The following is a 14,845-nucleotide window of genomic DNA, read 5'->3' as shown; positions in this document are numbered from 1 at the left end:
CGGTGCCTGCGAGCCCCACGGCCTCTGGGCAGACGACCTCCCGCCCGGTTGTCCCAGCCCCTCGGTGGCTGACAGTGCTCTACCTGTCACCCATCTATTTCTGTAGACCCAGGCTCAGGGGCCAGACGAAAATACAGGCTGAGTAAGAAGGTAATAATAGCTCCCCTCCGTTTGAAGGCTGGAAGGCCAGTGGCTGGGGGTGGGGTGGGGTGGGGGTTGGGAGCAGGGGGGCAGGGAGAGGGGGGAGCCGGGAAACGAGGGGTGGCCTCCCGCCCGGCGACAGGCCTGTCCTTTCTGCACCTGGGGCAGACCGGCCCCCCAGGCCAACCCGGAGCCACCAGCAGGTGCCCCTCTGGAACCCAGATCCTTAGTCACGACGCCTGGATGCAGCCCAGCGGTCATGCCCAGCTCCCCAGGACCAGAACACCTGGGCCTCCCCAGCGCCGGGGATGGGGCGGAGGCCTCCGGGTGCAGTGTGAGTGGGGACCCCCTGGCGGGGAGGAGCTTGTCAGGGACAGGCACGCTCCCAGCTTCCACCTGCCCCTGCACCCCATCCGGGCCTCCCCCTGCGCACATGACGAACCTTGCCTCAGAAGCTGGGGTGACCAAGGCTTAGCAGGAGGGAGGCCCTCCCGAAACCCAGTGAGGCTGCTCCTGGCCCCAACAGCCCCCACCCCACCCCACCCCACCCCACCCTGCCATCGCAGTGAGGGCCCCACCCCGCCTCCACTCCCGGGCTTGGCTCTGGCAGCCTCCCTGCCCCTGAGCCAAGCTCCAGGAGCCAGTGGGGAAAAACCCTTGTCACCCTCTCTGCTAGGTCACGTGCAGTCTCCAGGCCACCAGCTCCCAGGTTCGCGCTGCCAGCTGAAGCGCCTGCTGTCCTCCGTTTGGACCCCCGCAGGCCCGGCGAACCGCGCCCAGGTGCCCCTGGTGCCGGGTTCCTGAACTGCCTACCTGGTGCCGTCGCAGCCCGAGGCATCTATACCCAAGTCCACCGGCGCTGGCCCCGGCTTCGCCACCGCGTAACTCCTCGGTGGGCCTACCGGGCGCGGGCCGCAAAGCGAGGAGGTAGGGAGGGCGGCGGACCCGTCCAGGAGGGTTATATGGGCGCGGAGAGGGGAGGTGCGGGGAGGGGGCGGCCGCGGGCGTTAGCGCCTTTCTCGGCCGACCGAGCGGGAAGAACGCGGGGCGGCGGGGCCTGGCCCCGGCCAAGGTTGCCTACCGGCGCTCCGCCCCCACAGCTGGCCGCGTCGGAGCAGGGGTCCCGGGGCCCGCCCCGCCCCGGCGCCTTCCCGCCACCTTTTGGCGCGTGTCACCCCTGCAGGGCCCTGGGCACCAGGCTGGGCCGAGGGCGGGCGCGGGGTCTCCAGCTGGTGAGCCCGGACCCTCATCCGCTTGGAGGCGGGGGCAACGCGCGGGAGCGGGGGAGGGGGGCAGAGATGCCGACTCCGCGTCGCGACGCCTTTCTTTCCCCCAGACGCCGCATCTTCCCCGACACCCAGCTCTCTCCTCTCCACCCCCGGCCGCGGCGGGCTCCCCTGCACTGGCGGCGCTTGGAATCCGGGCACGGGACGCGCCGCATGCGGCGGGAGGTACCGCCCCGATCCCCGCAGCGTCCCCCCCACACCCCCGGCTGTGGCCTGCTGGATACTGGGGTGAGGGTCCAGGCCCCAACGCCGGGGGTGGGGTGAAGTCGTTTTCGCCAGGGCGGCTCCGGCGGGTCTCCTGCCGCGGAGGGAGCGCCACGCACCCGCTCACGGAGCCCAGGTCCTGGCGGAGCCTGCGCCCTGCGAGGCTTGGCGGATGCCGGGACCCTCCTGGCATCACTCTCCCGGCCACAGTCCGCGCTCTTCCCGGGCGCGGTCGTGCCCCGTGGCACCTGCGGAGTGACTTCCGACGCCAGTGCTCACGCGTCGCATCCTGCACTCTGCCCCCTCCCCGGGGCACCCCCTCCCGGCCTGGGGCGCCGGGGTCCGCAGGTGCGCGCTGCGTGCACGGCAGCCCGTGGGTCGAGCACCCGGAACTGCTCTTCGCGTGCAGAAACCGCCTCAGGCCGGGGCTTCCCTAGGCCCGCGACGCCTGCGGCTTCGAGGCCGAGACCCCCTCTTCCCCTCCCCCACCCCCACCCCCGTAGGGCAAGCCCCACACGCAGAGCGAGTTTCCAGCAGCCCTCGGCAGCGGGCACCTGCCGTGCGCTGACCTCTGCTGCTCCTGCGGCCCGTGTTCTGTCCCTGCAACGATCCCCCCAGGCTAGGGTGACCCTCCCGGCAGGGTCGCCAGCGGAACTGCGCGCGAGCCGGGCCGGCGCGGAGCGAGTGCTCTGGCCGCCCGAGCTCTACACCGACCGCACCTGGTGCGTGCGCCGCGCGGACTTCTTCACGCCTTTATTGTTCGCCTACCCCTCGCGAGGCGCCGAGGGAGGGGACGCAAAAAACGAACCACACGCACATGCTAATAAGGTCGGGCACGGAGACGGTCGGCGCTGCGGGGCACAGCGTCCCCCACCCCGGCTCGTCCCGGGAGGCTGAGGGGTGCGAGCGGGCTGGCCCCGCGAAGGCCTGGAGGGCGCGGGCGCGTCTCGGTTCTCAGAACGCAAGGTGGGGCGCGGAGTCGCGGTGCGCGCGATCTGGCAGGCTTCGGAGGTTCTGTCGGGGCCTCTCCGGGGACGCACTCGGGTGGGGGCGGGGGGGCGGTAAATCGCCGAGTGGACAAGAGGACAGGAGTGGGTCGCAAAGCCCTCAAAGCCAGCGCCCACGCAGGAGCTCGCTGCGCCCCCTAAGAGTGGGCCCGGTCCCAGCGCAGAGGCGCGAGTGAGGCGGACTCGCCGCTGAGCGCGGTCCACGCGCTCTCCCCGCCGAGTGAGCGTCAAATTCGTTCTCCGCGGATCTCAGCTGCGCCCGCGCGCCCGGCGGGGACTCGCTTTTTTTTTTTTTTTTTTTGGCCGACTTAGCCAAAAAAAAAAAAAAAAGAGAGAGAGAGAGAAAGAGAGAGAAACGAATGTTTATACACCACGTACAAAATACATGCACATGCCATACAGTGTTATATATTTACACGCAAGTGCGTGTTTTATGCCGGTTCATTTACGCATAAACGCATTCACAAGTATAAATACTTATACAAATACACAGCGCAAAGGACGCCCAGTTAAAGGTGAAATTTCAGATAAGCAGGCAATGTTTTAGTACAAGTATGTCCCGTGCAGTATTTGGGAACATATTTATACCAAAAAGGATTCGTTGTTCATCTGAAATATAAGCGCGCGTCCTGCGTTTTATCTAGCGACCCTGGCTGGAGGGACGCACCGGGGGAATCCCGGGTTGCAAGAAGCGCGGTGGCGCCTCCAGGGCGAACTACAAGTCCCATAATGCCGTGCGGGGCGCCCTGGCCCTGATAGGTTGCAGCTTGTTCCCAGCCGTCCGTCACTTCCGGGCGCGGGGCTGGCGGTTGTGGCTGAGCCGGAGAGCCCTGCAGCGCAGGGTCCCGCGCAGCGGGCGGCGGTCGCCATGAACTTCTCCGAGCTGTTCAAGCTCTCCAGCCAGCTGTGCAAGTTCTCCCCGGACGGCAAGTACCTGGTGAGCGGCCGCGGGGCCTGGGCCGCGGGTGGGCCCACGCGGGGAGGCGCGTGTCCGCGCTGGGCGGCGGGGACCCCGAGCCCGGGAGCGGAGGCGGCCGCGGGGCCCGGGGTGGAGGCAGCTTGGGGGTCCGCGGGGGCGGGACGCGGACGGGGGAGCTGGGCTTGTCCCGCAGAGGGGAGACCTGGGCACAGACCCCCGGGCGGGGGCCGGCCTCCGTGCACCCGGGCTTCCGTCCGCGGACGGCACAGCACAGCAGAGCAGAGCAGTGGGGACACACTCGAGGACCCTGGAGACATCAGCTCGTCGTCGTCGTCGTTACTTTGTCACCAGAAGGCGGAGACGCAGCTCTGCCGTCTGCGCACGGGGGCAGCGGGGCAGCTGCGTTTTGACCCCTTTCCCCGGCCTCGACGCCAGTTCTACCACGTGCCCAGTAACTAACCAGCATTCCGTGTCCAGATGCAGCGAGTTGTCCGCGCTGCGGGGACTTGAGCTGGCCGTTCCAGGGTGGTAGAGCGGTGGGGACATCGCGGAGCTGCCCTGTGCGGCGCACTGGTGGGGTGTGAAACACTCGGATAAGACCAGTGCCTGTCCCCGAGGCCTGGGGGGTGGGGGGTGTCGGGTGGTGGGTGGCAGGTAACTTTCATTGCAAAGCCTGTTAAGAAAAAAGTCATGCCTTATAAAAACTATTCTTTAAAGTAAAAAAAAAGGATTTTTAAATTCATTTTTAGAGTGGGAAGGGAGGGAGAGAAACATCAGTGTGTGGTTCCCTTTCAGAACCCCCCCCCCCCAACTGAAGTCTGGCCTCCAACCCGGGCTTGTGCCCTGGGTGGGAATCGAACCGGCAACCCTTCCTATCACAGCCTGGCACTCAGGCCCCTGAGCCACACCCACCAGGGCTAAACAGTGTTCTTAGGTCCACCAGTCCTCTCTTGACTGACACTTCGTGGTTCTTTTTCAGTCTGGGCTGTTCCTAATACTCCTTTCAATCTCATCTAGGTCTTTGAAAATGTAACTCCCAAGTTAGGCGTTTGCCTTCCTTGTGGAAGTGTCATTCAACACCATATACAGTAGCATTCAGCTGCAAAAGGCAACGTGTTTTTAGCTTAAATGGCACACCTCGGTCGAGTGGCTCTGTCGGTTGCAGCGTCGTCCTGTGCACCAGAAGGCCGCGGGTTCAATTTCTGGTCAGGGTGCATGCCGAGGTTTCGGGTTCGATCCCCAGTTGGGGCGTGAACAGGGTCCATGGCAACCGATCCATGTTTCTCTCTACTTGCCCCCCCTTCTCTCTCTCTAAAATCAATACATCTATCCTCCTGTGAGGATGAAAAAAAAGCGTCACTCCAAAACACTTGGTCCACTTTTCAAAGTGCCCTCTATAAATTAGTTTTTAAAAAATCATTTATGAAAATTCCAGTGACTTATAAAGAGGGAAATTATATTTCCTTGCTTCATTTTGGTATTTCTTTGATTTTTACACTCTGGTCAAAATGTTGAGACACCTGGTGGTCGCATTCTTCAGGGCCATGTCTCACCTGCCAGGGAGGCGGGGCCGTGTGGCCCTTTTTAATATCTTGCCCAGATTTGGCCCCTTTTCTGCATGTTTTGGTACCAGTACTCCATCTCCCGGGAGTCCCCGTAACGGACACGGTGTCGGAAGCTACAGCGAAGGGACAGACACGCTTGTTCTAATCCGCAGGGGCCCTGCCTCCCTCCTTTGTCCGCGGAGAACTCGTGCGGCCCTTTTCTCAACGGGAGTTCGAAACCCCCCAACCAGTCCTCTCGTGCGACCCCGAGGAGCACGAACGGGAAGGAGTTACCAGAGTTACCGTCCAGAAGGCAGGCCCCGGCCCCGCACTGCGCCGGGATCTGCAGCCATCCGATGGGGGCGCTCAGGCAGGAGCTGTCGGCTCAGACGCGGGCCCGGCCGGGGCGTGGGGAGACCGCGTCTCTCGGGGACCCGAGGGGCCCAGCAGCTCAGTGGTCCGTACCGGCCGTCAGTTAACGTGTGTGAGGAACGCCTCCTGTCCACCCCTCGGGGCCACACGGCCACCCGCGCTCACAGCACCTCTGGTCACCAAATGGGGGTCCTCCCCACCCAGCAGCTCTGCAGCGCCGCCTGACTCGCACACCCTTCCTGCAGAGAGCCCCAGATCCCGCAGGCCCAGGTCCCGGTCCCGCGAGAGCGCCCCCTTCAGGTGCCGGTCGCAAGCAGCAGGTGCCCAGGTTACCCGCCGCGGCTGTCCGACCTGGCTGCCAGTGGGGGTTCCCCCCACCCCCCCAGGGTTTGGCGAAGCTGCTCCGCAGCTCCCAGCATCGGGGACGCTGACCGACGTCACTGCTGTGTTGAAGGAAACGATGTGCACAGATGCGCGGCCGACAAAGGAGGATGTGGGGTGAGGCCGGGGGTCCCCAGCGCAGGGCGTCTGTCCCCGTGGAGCTGGGCTGCCTCGCCCCCCCCAGGCGTGCGGACGAGCTCGCCCACCTGGAGCTCTCTGAGGCCCGCGTCGCTGCGGCTCGCGTGGAGATTTCCTCACGCCGGCATGATGGTCCTTAAATCCCTTCTCAGCCGCCTCCCCTCCCAGGGGCGTGGGGGCAGGGCTGCACGTGCCCAGCTTCTAAGGGCTGGTCTTTCTGGGGACCAGCCTCACCCGGGAGCCCCCAGGCTCCTCGTTGGAACAGAAGGCGCTCCTGTCACCAGGAGTCACCGGGGCCAGGACAGCCGGGGCCGGGACAAGTGTCTGTTTTCCACTGTGCCCCAGGAGGCGAATGAGCATTTATGACGCACCCTTCCGTCTGCAGAGTGTAATGCACACATTTTGACTCCAGTGGGTTTGGCTCCGAGTAGGTTTTGTACAAAAAGGAACTGTTGGGCCTGGCTGGTGTGGCTCAGTGGACTGAGCGCCAGCCTGAAAACCCAAGGATCGCCGGTTTGATTCCCGGTCAGGGCACAGGCCTGGGTTTTTGGGCCAGGTCCCCAGTAGGGGGCACTCGAGAGACAATCACACAGTGATATTTCTCTCCCTTTCTTTCTCCCTTCCTGCTCGCTAAAAATAAATAAATATTTTAAAAAATAAAAAAGAGAACTGTCGTTCCCATGGTCGTCCACAGCAGCAGCGGCGCCGCCGGGAGCCCGGCTCCCTCGCGAACCGTCTGCGAGCGCCGCCACCCGCAGAGGGCCGGGCTCCGGGGAGAGCTTCCCTCCGCGCTCGGCCAGCTCGGGCTTAGTTTTAACACACAGCGAAGACGGGAGCAGGGAGTTACTTGAGTGGGGTTTTCAAACAATACGTTCTGCTGGACTGGAGCAGTTCTAACACCTAGTCTGTCTGTCTCGGCTTTATTTTTTTGTTAACTCACGTTCCCGAAATGGGCTGTAAGTCTGCCGGCGAACAGGGAACCGTCTGGATAGGAAGCTCGTCGGAGAGGAGAGGAGGCGGGGTTCCCGAGTCGGGGTGGGGGTGTGGGTGGGGGGAGCGCAGGCGCTGACCCTGCCGGCCCCTTCTCACGCCCCCCCCCCCAGGCCTCCTGCGTGCAGTACCGCCTGGTGGTCCGGGACGCGAGCAGCCTCCAGATCCTGCAGCTGTACACCTGCGTGGACCAGATCCAGCACGTGGAGTGGTCGGCCGACTCCCTCTTCCTGCTGTGCGCCATGTACAAGCGGGGGCTGGTGCAGGTGCGCAGCCGGCACGCGGGGGCCGTCCCGGGAGGGGCCTGGTGGCGCGGCACTGACCTCTGCCCCCGTCTGGAGGGGGGCGGCGCCGCGGGGCTTCCTGTGAAAGTCGGGGCCGCTCTCGCGGCTGCGGCCCTTTCCAGACGAGAGGACGCTGCCGTGCTCCGGGTCTGTGACCAGACACAGCTCGGCCTGGGCAGTGCGTGCAGACCACCAGGCCGGCCGTCCCCTTGGCCGGCGCCGGGGCGGCGCACGCCAGAGCCCGACCAGCTGGGGCTCTGGGGACGGCAGAGGGGCGACGACGCCTTTCAGGGCCGCGACACAGTGACCACCCCCCTCCGGCAGTGTGGGGTGTCGCCTCGAGAGACGGGTGGGGCGGCCTGTCTGCCCTCTGCGCTCGGCACCCCGTTGCCTGCGAGGCTGGCCGCCCCCCTGACCGGGCGGCCGCCCCGTGTGCCCGCCCCGTCGCCCAGGTGTGGTCCCTGGAGCAGCCCGAGTGGCACTGCAGCATCGACGAGGGCTCCGCGGGGCTGGTGGCTTCCCGCTGGAGCCCGGACGGGCGCCACATCCTCAACACCACCGAGTTCCACGTGAGTGTCGCCCCGGCCTTTGCCCTCCGACCCCTGGGACGCACCGCGTTCCGTGCGAGCGACCCCTCAGCCCCCCTTGATCCAGGGCAGACGGTCCGTAGACAGGGTTCGTCCGCGTGGGCCGTCAGCCCTGCGAGCGGCCAGCCCCCGCGTGCCGTCGCGGTCTTCCTGTCCCGTTTGGTTTGGAAGGACAGCGGACAGATCTCTAACACACCTCACGTTACGTGCTGAGGGCTGAAACAGCCCCTGTAACCTTCCGATTGCGAACGTGCTTCAGTTTGAACTGGTTCGCATCTCTCTGACCTGGGCGGGGGTGATGCGTCATCGGCCTGTCCCCCACATCCCTGTGCTCGCTGGCCTGCGGGCTTGGGCGGGAGCGTGGAGTCCACGGGGACCCACGGCCAACACACGGTGACACGTCCGCCAGGCATGGTGGCTGGGCTGGGGTGCGCCCGCCGCACACTGGAGGCGTTTGGCGCGGCCCCTGGTGCCTGCGGTGGGTTTTCAGGCACAGAAACCGCACGAGCCCCGTCCGGTGCTTTCTGGGGTGGCACCGGGGCCCCGTCCTCCGGGCTGAAACCCGCGGTGCTGTTGGCGCCCAGGGCCGCGGGCTGCACGGTGGCGGCCTGACCGAGGGCTCCGCCTGGGCCGGCACGCACGTTGGATGGGGGGACAGTGATTCCCGGGGGCCGTGGGGGTGACACCCGTCGGGTGGGCCGCCGCTCCCAGCGCCCGGGGGGCGGGGGTTGGGGCCCAGGGGCAGCCGAGCGAGCGTCCTGTCTGCTTTCCTGCGTGAGGGTGACTCTGGCCGGCAGCCGCTCACCTTATCACCGTGTGAGAATGGCTCCTGCAGAACTGCAGGCCGAAGTGCACCTACATTTGCACGTTTGTTCCTTTCGCTCTGTGTTGCTCAAGCGGTCTCGTTACGTACGAAGGGAAACCGCTCGGGAGCGCGCTGAGTGGACGCTGAGGTGGCCGCAGCGGCGCAAGGGGGGGTCCCAGGCCCCTCCAGGGAGAGCCCTGTTTCTGTGGGCGCCTGTGCGGCCGCGCCCGGGCACGGCTGGGGCCGGTATCTCGGAAGACCTGACGCCGACCCCCACCCCTTTGCCGACAGCTGCGGATGACGGTCTGGTCCCTGTGCACGAAGTCCGTCTCCTACATCAAGTACCCCAAGGCCTGTCAGCAGGGTGAGTCCGCGGGGACACTCTGGGTCCGCTGGCCGTGGTGTCCCGGAAACCGCCCAGCAGGCACGCCCCTCGCAGCTGGCCGGTCCCCTCTTCATCCCCGAGCCCCGGGGTCGCCGCGCAGTGCACCCCTGACCGGGGGTTCCGTCCGAAGACACCGCCGCCCCTGCCCGTGTTTTGGGAGACGGGACCCGTGACACGAGTCCCAGCGACCGAAGCGGGCGTGTCTGAAGGGCAGACGCCAGAGGCCGGGGCGTCACGAGCATGTCCCCCGCCCGCTGCGGGGCTGGGTGTCCACGCCCCTCCCAGTCACAGCGGGAGGGGTGCCCGGCCAGGTCTCGAACCCTGACCCCCAGACCTCTCCGTCTTCCATTGACCGAAGCTGTGGTCTCTGCCGAGGGACTCGGCGGCCCGTCCCATCTGGACGTCCCACTGGAGGGACGAGTGACCAGTGTCCCCTGAGAAGCCACCGGGGAGAAGGGCCGCTCAGGCGCAGCCCCCCCGCTCAGACGCAGCCCCCCCACTCAGGTCACGAGGCCGCAGAGCAGGGCCCCCATTGTAAATGGGGGTGTGCGGCGTCATTCCCCCCGGGGTCTCCCCTGGTCCCTGCTGCCGTCAGCCGATGGGAGCTGGCGTGTGAGCGGCACGTGGTTACACACGTGTCCCTCACTTCTGCAGTTTGGGGGGGCATGGCCCCAGGACGCGTGTGTGTCCTGTGTGGAGACGGCCCTTCTGGGACTTGGGGGTGCTGTGCACGCAGGCAGGGGACGGGCAGGCACATGCAGCCCGGAAAACGCAGTCCAGCACCCCCGACGCCTCACTGTGCGTGAACCTCCTCCTGCCCGCGATGGAGCGCACAGTGGGAGCGCGCCAGCGGGCGGGCTGCCGGCCGGCGTGTGCCCTACGTGTGCCTGCTTTCCGGGAGCGGCCGATCCACGAGGTGCTGCTGGGTTTTGCAGTGACAGTCTGGGGGTCGTCGGGGCAGGCGACTTCCATCTCTCTCGGGTTCCCAGCGGGTGTTGCGGCCCTCGCCCCTGCGTCGAGGGGCAGCACTGCCGCTGGCCGGCCTCCCACTCGGCTCCTCGGGTCCAGGCCCTCCCCTCTCCCCCGCAGGAGTCAGCTTCTCCCAGGACGGCCGCTACCTGGCCTTGGCCGAGAGGCGGGACTGCAAGGACTACGTCAGCATCTTCGTCTGCAGCGACTGGCAGCTGCTGCGGGTGAGCGACCTCCCGCCAGGACCGTCCTCCCGTCCGGCGGGCAGGGAGTGGCTGTGCCTCTGCTCGCAGCTCTCGGGGCCCTCTGGGTCGGGTGGGGACACGTGACTGACTGCACGGTTCCCGGGGCGGCGTGCCGCCGGGGGCTGCGAGGAACACCCCCCGGGGAGCATTTGTAAGGCTCGGTGGAGATGGCGGGTGCCCGCGTGTGTGTCCGGAGCCAGCGTCCCCCGTGCGTGCCCTTTCTCTGTCTCCCGGCCCGTGTCGCTGCTTCGGAAAGAGCGCGGGCTCGACTCAGACCCTGAGCGCCCGCGCTGGTTCGGCTCCTCCAGGGGCTGGCTCGGATCCCGGGTCCCGGATCCCGCTCCAAGGAGCACACAGATGCTGGCGGGATGGGGCGGCAGGGCGGAGTCAGAGAAGCCCCTGGAATGCGGTCAGAGCGCAGGGGGCGTCACCAGGCCCGGGCCGGGAGAAGGGTGCGTGGGCAGGAGCCGCAGGCAGGGCCAGCCGGGCCGGCCAGGCCAAGAGCTGCCCCGGAAGCCCCGGCACTCTGGCACGCAGCAGCCGGGGCGGGGACGGACCCCGGCCCTGCGTCCGCTTCTGGGTGAGGCCACGTGCTCAGAGCAGCAGACGCATGGTCGGCGTGTGTCTGGTGGGGACAGCCCTTCCTGACGGGCCGTGTCTCCCTCCCCCGGGCAGCACTTTGACACGGGCACCCAGGACCTGGCCGGCATCGAGTGGGCCCCCAACGGCTGCGTGCTGGCGGTGTGGGACACCTGTTTGGAGGTACGGGAGGCCCCGCCCCATGTCCCCTGGTGGCGCCGCAGGCAGCGCCAGTGCCGCTCGTCCCCGAGTCTCCCCGCTTGGCTCGTCTAGCGAGCGAGACCTTGGTTCCGGCAAACATCCCCGTGTGCCCGAGCCAGAGGGGCAGCCCCTGCCTGTCACCCCGTCCCGGCCTGGGGGGACCCCCGCTGACCGTGGCTGTGTCCCGCCCACAGTACAAGGTCCTGCTCTACTCGCTGGACGGCCGGCTGCTGGCGGCGTACTGCGCGTACGAGTGGTCCCTGGGCGTCAAGGCGGCGGCCTGGAGCCCCAGCAGCCAGTTCCTGGCGGTCGGCAGCTACGACGGGAAGGTGGGCCGGGCGCCCGCTCGCCTGCGGTGAGCCCCGAGGGCGGGTGCGGGCCGTGTGCCCCGCGGCAGGTCTCACTGCGCTCCCCCCTCAGGTGCGCGTCCTCAATCACGTGACCTGGAAGGTGCTGGCGGAGCTCGGGCACCCCGCCGCCGTCGGCGACTCCAGAGTAGTAAGTCCGCCCGCCCTCGCGGCGCTGGGGGGCGGGGGGCCACGCCTCCCCCCACGGTGGCGTCTGGGCCGGTGCAGGGGCTTCGCTCGCTGCAGACAAGTGACTGGACCTGTCCCCGACACACGCTGCCTGGGTCCCTGGCCTCGTCCCCGCCCCGCCCCCTTCCCGATGGCTCGTCACGGACCTGTCCCGCACACCGCACACGGCCTGGGCCCCCTGCCGGCCAGCACCGAGCAGCCTCGGCCGGGCCAGGCGCCGAGTGTCGGGCCACAGAGAGCAGACCGACCCCGCCCTGTGGGGTGGGGGGCGGGGGCTGGGAGCGCTGGGGTCTCCCCAGGGCAGCAGGGACGCCGCCTGCCCAGGGACGGCGGGGTGCAGGCCGGCAGGGAGCCGTGCGGGGTCTGGGGGCGGTGCTTCCGGCAAGTGCAGGGTGCCGAGGGGTGGGTGGGTGTGCGCCCTCGGCAGGTGCCGGGGGACAGCGGGGGATGCAGGCGAGGCCCCGGCCTCGGGTAGTGTTCCCACGGGGGCAGGCCGAGTGAGGGACAGGGCGGGGGCTGCAGGGGCAGGGGCGGCGAGGAGGGAGGGAGCTGGGGGGCGCAGCGCGAGGTCGGGGCCGGGAGCCGGATGGGGGCAGGGCTGTGCCGGCCTCCAGGGGGCCTCCTGTCAGGCGGGCAGCGCTGCCCACGGGCCCCGGAGGACGCTGCTCCTGGACGCTCGCCCTTTCCCTGCCGGGCGTCAGGTCCCCGCCCCATGCCCCCTGGGCCTGTCTCTGCCACCTCGGGGAGGCTGGCCTTGGCGCGCTGGCCCAGGGAACACGCACCTGCCACCCGCCGTCGCTGCCGGCGGGGAGCAGGCTCACAGGTGGGCGCCCAGAGCCCCCAGAGGGGGCGGTGTCCCTGTGCCTCCCCGGGCCGCACTCCGGGGTCGGGTCGGCCGTCACCGCCGCGCCCCCACGCCCGTCTTCCAGGTGGTCACGCCCCTGTCTTCCAGGTGGTGTACAAGGAAGCCGAGAAGAGCCCGCGGGGGTCCCTGGGCCGCCCCGCCTGCCCTCCCCCCAGGGCCACCGAGAGCAGATGTGAGCGCCCTTTGCCCGCTCTGTGAGAACGGGGCCCCCCTGTCCTTGCGTGTGTCGCACCCTCTCCTCCTCCCCGGGTGCTTCACGGCTGGCCGCCCTCCGCCCCCCCGCCAGTCCCTCGGCGCCCAGGCCCCGCGGCTCTTGCTGACAAAACAGCGGCTCTGGAAACCCCGGGCTGACCGCCGGCACTCAAGGGCCTCACTTTAATAGCGAAACTCCCTCGGGTGAGCCAGGGTGGGGGGCCAGGGGGCGACAGTGACGAGGGGCTCGGCCGGGCTGCGGAGCGGCATGGTGTCCCGGCCACGCAGCCCGGCCGGTCCCCGGTGCGTGGCTCTCACCCGGGGCACGGGCGTTGAAGTGGAAGCCAGGGGCAGTCGTGGCCCCAAGAGTGCTCACGGGGACAGCCCCAACCTGGGCGTAGGCGCCCCACGACTCCCGGGCACCCGAGGGCCGGCTCCGGTCTGCGGAGCTCTTCTCAACGCAAGTCTGTCTCCCCGGGGCCGTGTCGGGGTCACAGCAGCTTTGAGGGGAGCGGAGAGGTCCCCCCGCAGCCCACACACATGGGCGTCCCACGGTCGGCACCCCCGCCAGGGGACGTCTGCCGCCGCGGGTGACTCCGAGCTCGCAGGAGCTGTGACGGCACAGGGCGTTCCCGCTCCCCCGGGGGTCCTGTGTGCCACCCGCTCCTCCTGCGCCCTTCAGGCCCGACCAGGGCGCCGGGGCACCGGGCCTGCCGAGTCGGCGCTGGCCAGGGCTCCCGGCCCGAGGCTGCGGGGCTGGGGTCACTCCAGGCAGGCTTCCCAGCGTGACCGGCCCGTCAGCCCAGGTTTCGGGACGTGTCGCCCTCCTGTTTTCAAGGCCCAGGGGCCTGTCCCTCCGTCCGAACCGCGGGAAGGGGCTGGGGGCACTGCGGGGTCTCGGGTGCGCCCGGGCAGTGCTGAGCCGAGGCTGCATGGGGCCTCCTTGTTCACGCTGCAGACGAGGTCGCCGAGGTGCCGGTGTCCCTGCAGACGCTGAAGCCCGCCGCAGACAGAGCGAACCCCAAGATCGGCATCGGCGCCCTGGCCTTCAGTGCCGACAGCTGCTTCCTGGCCACGAGGAATGGTGAGTGCTGGGGTCCACGCGCCGCAGTGTCCGACCCGGCTCCCTCCGGTGCCCGGGACGCCAGCTACCGGCTCCCGTGTCCCGGTGCCAGCCATTGGATGCCTGTGTGCCAGCCGGGGGTGGGTGGGTCGAGAGGCCACACGGGGTGATGGGCCCAGCACCCACCCACTTCTCCCCCACCAGACAATGTCCCCAACGCCGTGTGGGTGTGGGACGTTCGGAAGCTGAGGCTGTTCGTGGTGCTGGAGCAGCTGGGCCCTGTGCGTGCCTTCCAGTGGGACCCGCAGCAGCCTCGCCTGGCCATCTGCACGGGCGGCAGCAAGGTGTACCTGTGGTCGCCCGCGGGCTGCGTGTCCGTGCAGGTGCCTGGGGAAGGTGAGCCTGGTCCCCCGGGGCCCTGAGCTCCACAGGGCGGAGGCCCACGCAGCCAGAGGCGGTTTGGGGCTCTAGCTGGGCCCCTCCCTACACCCACAGGATCTGGCGCTGTGCTCGCCCGGGGCCCCGGCCGCCTGCTCTCACGCTCTGGCCACCTGCTCCCCTCCAGGTGACTTCCAGGTGCTCTCTCTGTGCTGGCACTCAAACGGGGACTCGCTGGCCCTCCTCGGCAAGGACCACTTCTGCCTGTGCTTCCTGGAGACGGAGGACGGGGGCGGCAGCACCCTCGGGCCGCTGGGCAGCCTCACGTAGGGCCGCGCTCAGGTGGCCTGGCAGGTGGGCGGGGGGCCTGGGCGGGCTGGCAGGGAGCCAGCCTCTCCGGGCCGCGGGCCGCTCTCCAACCACCGTGGTCCACGGGGGTGGAGAGGTCTGCTTTTATTCTTCTATGGCGAGGCATTCTTGTAAATACGTGTGGTCTGAAACTGTCATTTTTGTTATTTAAATATTTGTTAATTCGTTAAAAGGCTGATGCTGGTTTTCTTGAAAGGTTTGGGTCACAGCCAAATTTCAGAACTGAGCCCCCAGCAGCCAGTACCCCCGAAAAAGACACCCCCCCTTACTCTGAGCCCCCGCTCAGTCACTGACAGTTTCGGGAGGGTGGCGTCCACGCTGGGGAGCGGGAGGAAGGTCGGCCCCCTGGGGGTGTCTGCATGGAGGGGCCCCGTCAGGTCACCCCGACCTTCCTAGCCCGCCCCC

General features: G+C 68.1%; 2 protein-coding genes across 5 annotated transcripts; both read left to right on the top strand.

Annotated features, from left to right (window-relative positions):
* The first annotated feature begins 294 nt into the window (after positions 1-294).
* On the top strand, positions 295-2,199 carry LOC123831656 (translation initiation factor IF-2-like). The gene is made up of 4 exons (XM_045858730.1): positions 295-475; positions 818-1,068; positions 1,478-1,655; positions 1,980-2,199. The coding sequence occupies exons 1-4, from the start codon at positions 450-452 to the stop codon at positions 2,197-2,199; spliced, it is 675 nt and encodes a 224-aa protein (XP_045714686.1). The 5' UTR covers positions 295-449.
* A 1,146-nt stretch (positions 2,200-3,345) lies between these two features.
* WRAP73 (WD repeat containing, antisense to TP73) lies at positions 3,346-14,612 on the top strand. Of its 4 annotated transcripts, none has more exons than XM_045858780.1 (12): positions 3,351-3,575; positions 7,096-7,248; positions 7,719-7,835; positions 8,950-9,022; positions 10,112-10,236; positions 10,933-11,019; positions 11,232-11,366; positions 11,458-11,535; positions 12,526-12,610; positions 13,589-13,714; positions 13,898-14,089; positions 14,259-14,612. In XM_045858780.1, the coding sequence occupies exons 1-12, from the start codon at positions 3,507-3,509 to the stop codon at positions 14,399-14,401; spliced, it is 1,383 nt and encodes a 460-aa protein (XP_045714736.1). In that variant the 5' UTR covers positions 3,351-3,506; the 3' UTR covers positions 14,402-14,612. The 4 variants fall into 4 exon arrangements, with proteins under 4 accessions (XP_045714739.1, XP_045714736.1, XP_045714740.1 ...); XM_045858781.1 differs by having other exon boundaries at positions 3,356-3,575; positions 10,133-10,236; XM_045858783.1 differs by lacking the exon at positions 7,719-7,835 and having other exon boundaries at positions 3,346-3,575.
* Positions 14,613-14,845: the final 233 nt, after the last annotated feature.

Source organism: Phyllostomus hastatus, unplaced genomic scaffold, assembly GCF_019186645.2.
Source record: "Phyllostomus hastatus isolate PE091 unplaced genomic scaffold, TTU_PhHast_1.1 phas_scaffold_182, whole genome shotgun sequence".
In the NCBI taxonomy this organism is placed as follows: Eukaryota; Metazoa; Chordata; class Mammalia; order Chiroptera; family Phyllostomidae; genus Phyllostomus; species Phyllostomus hastatus.
This window is presented reverse-complemented; position numbering and strand designations above follow the sequence as displayed.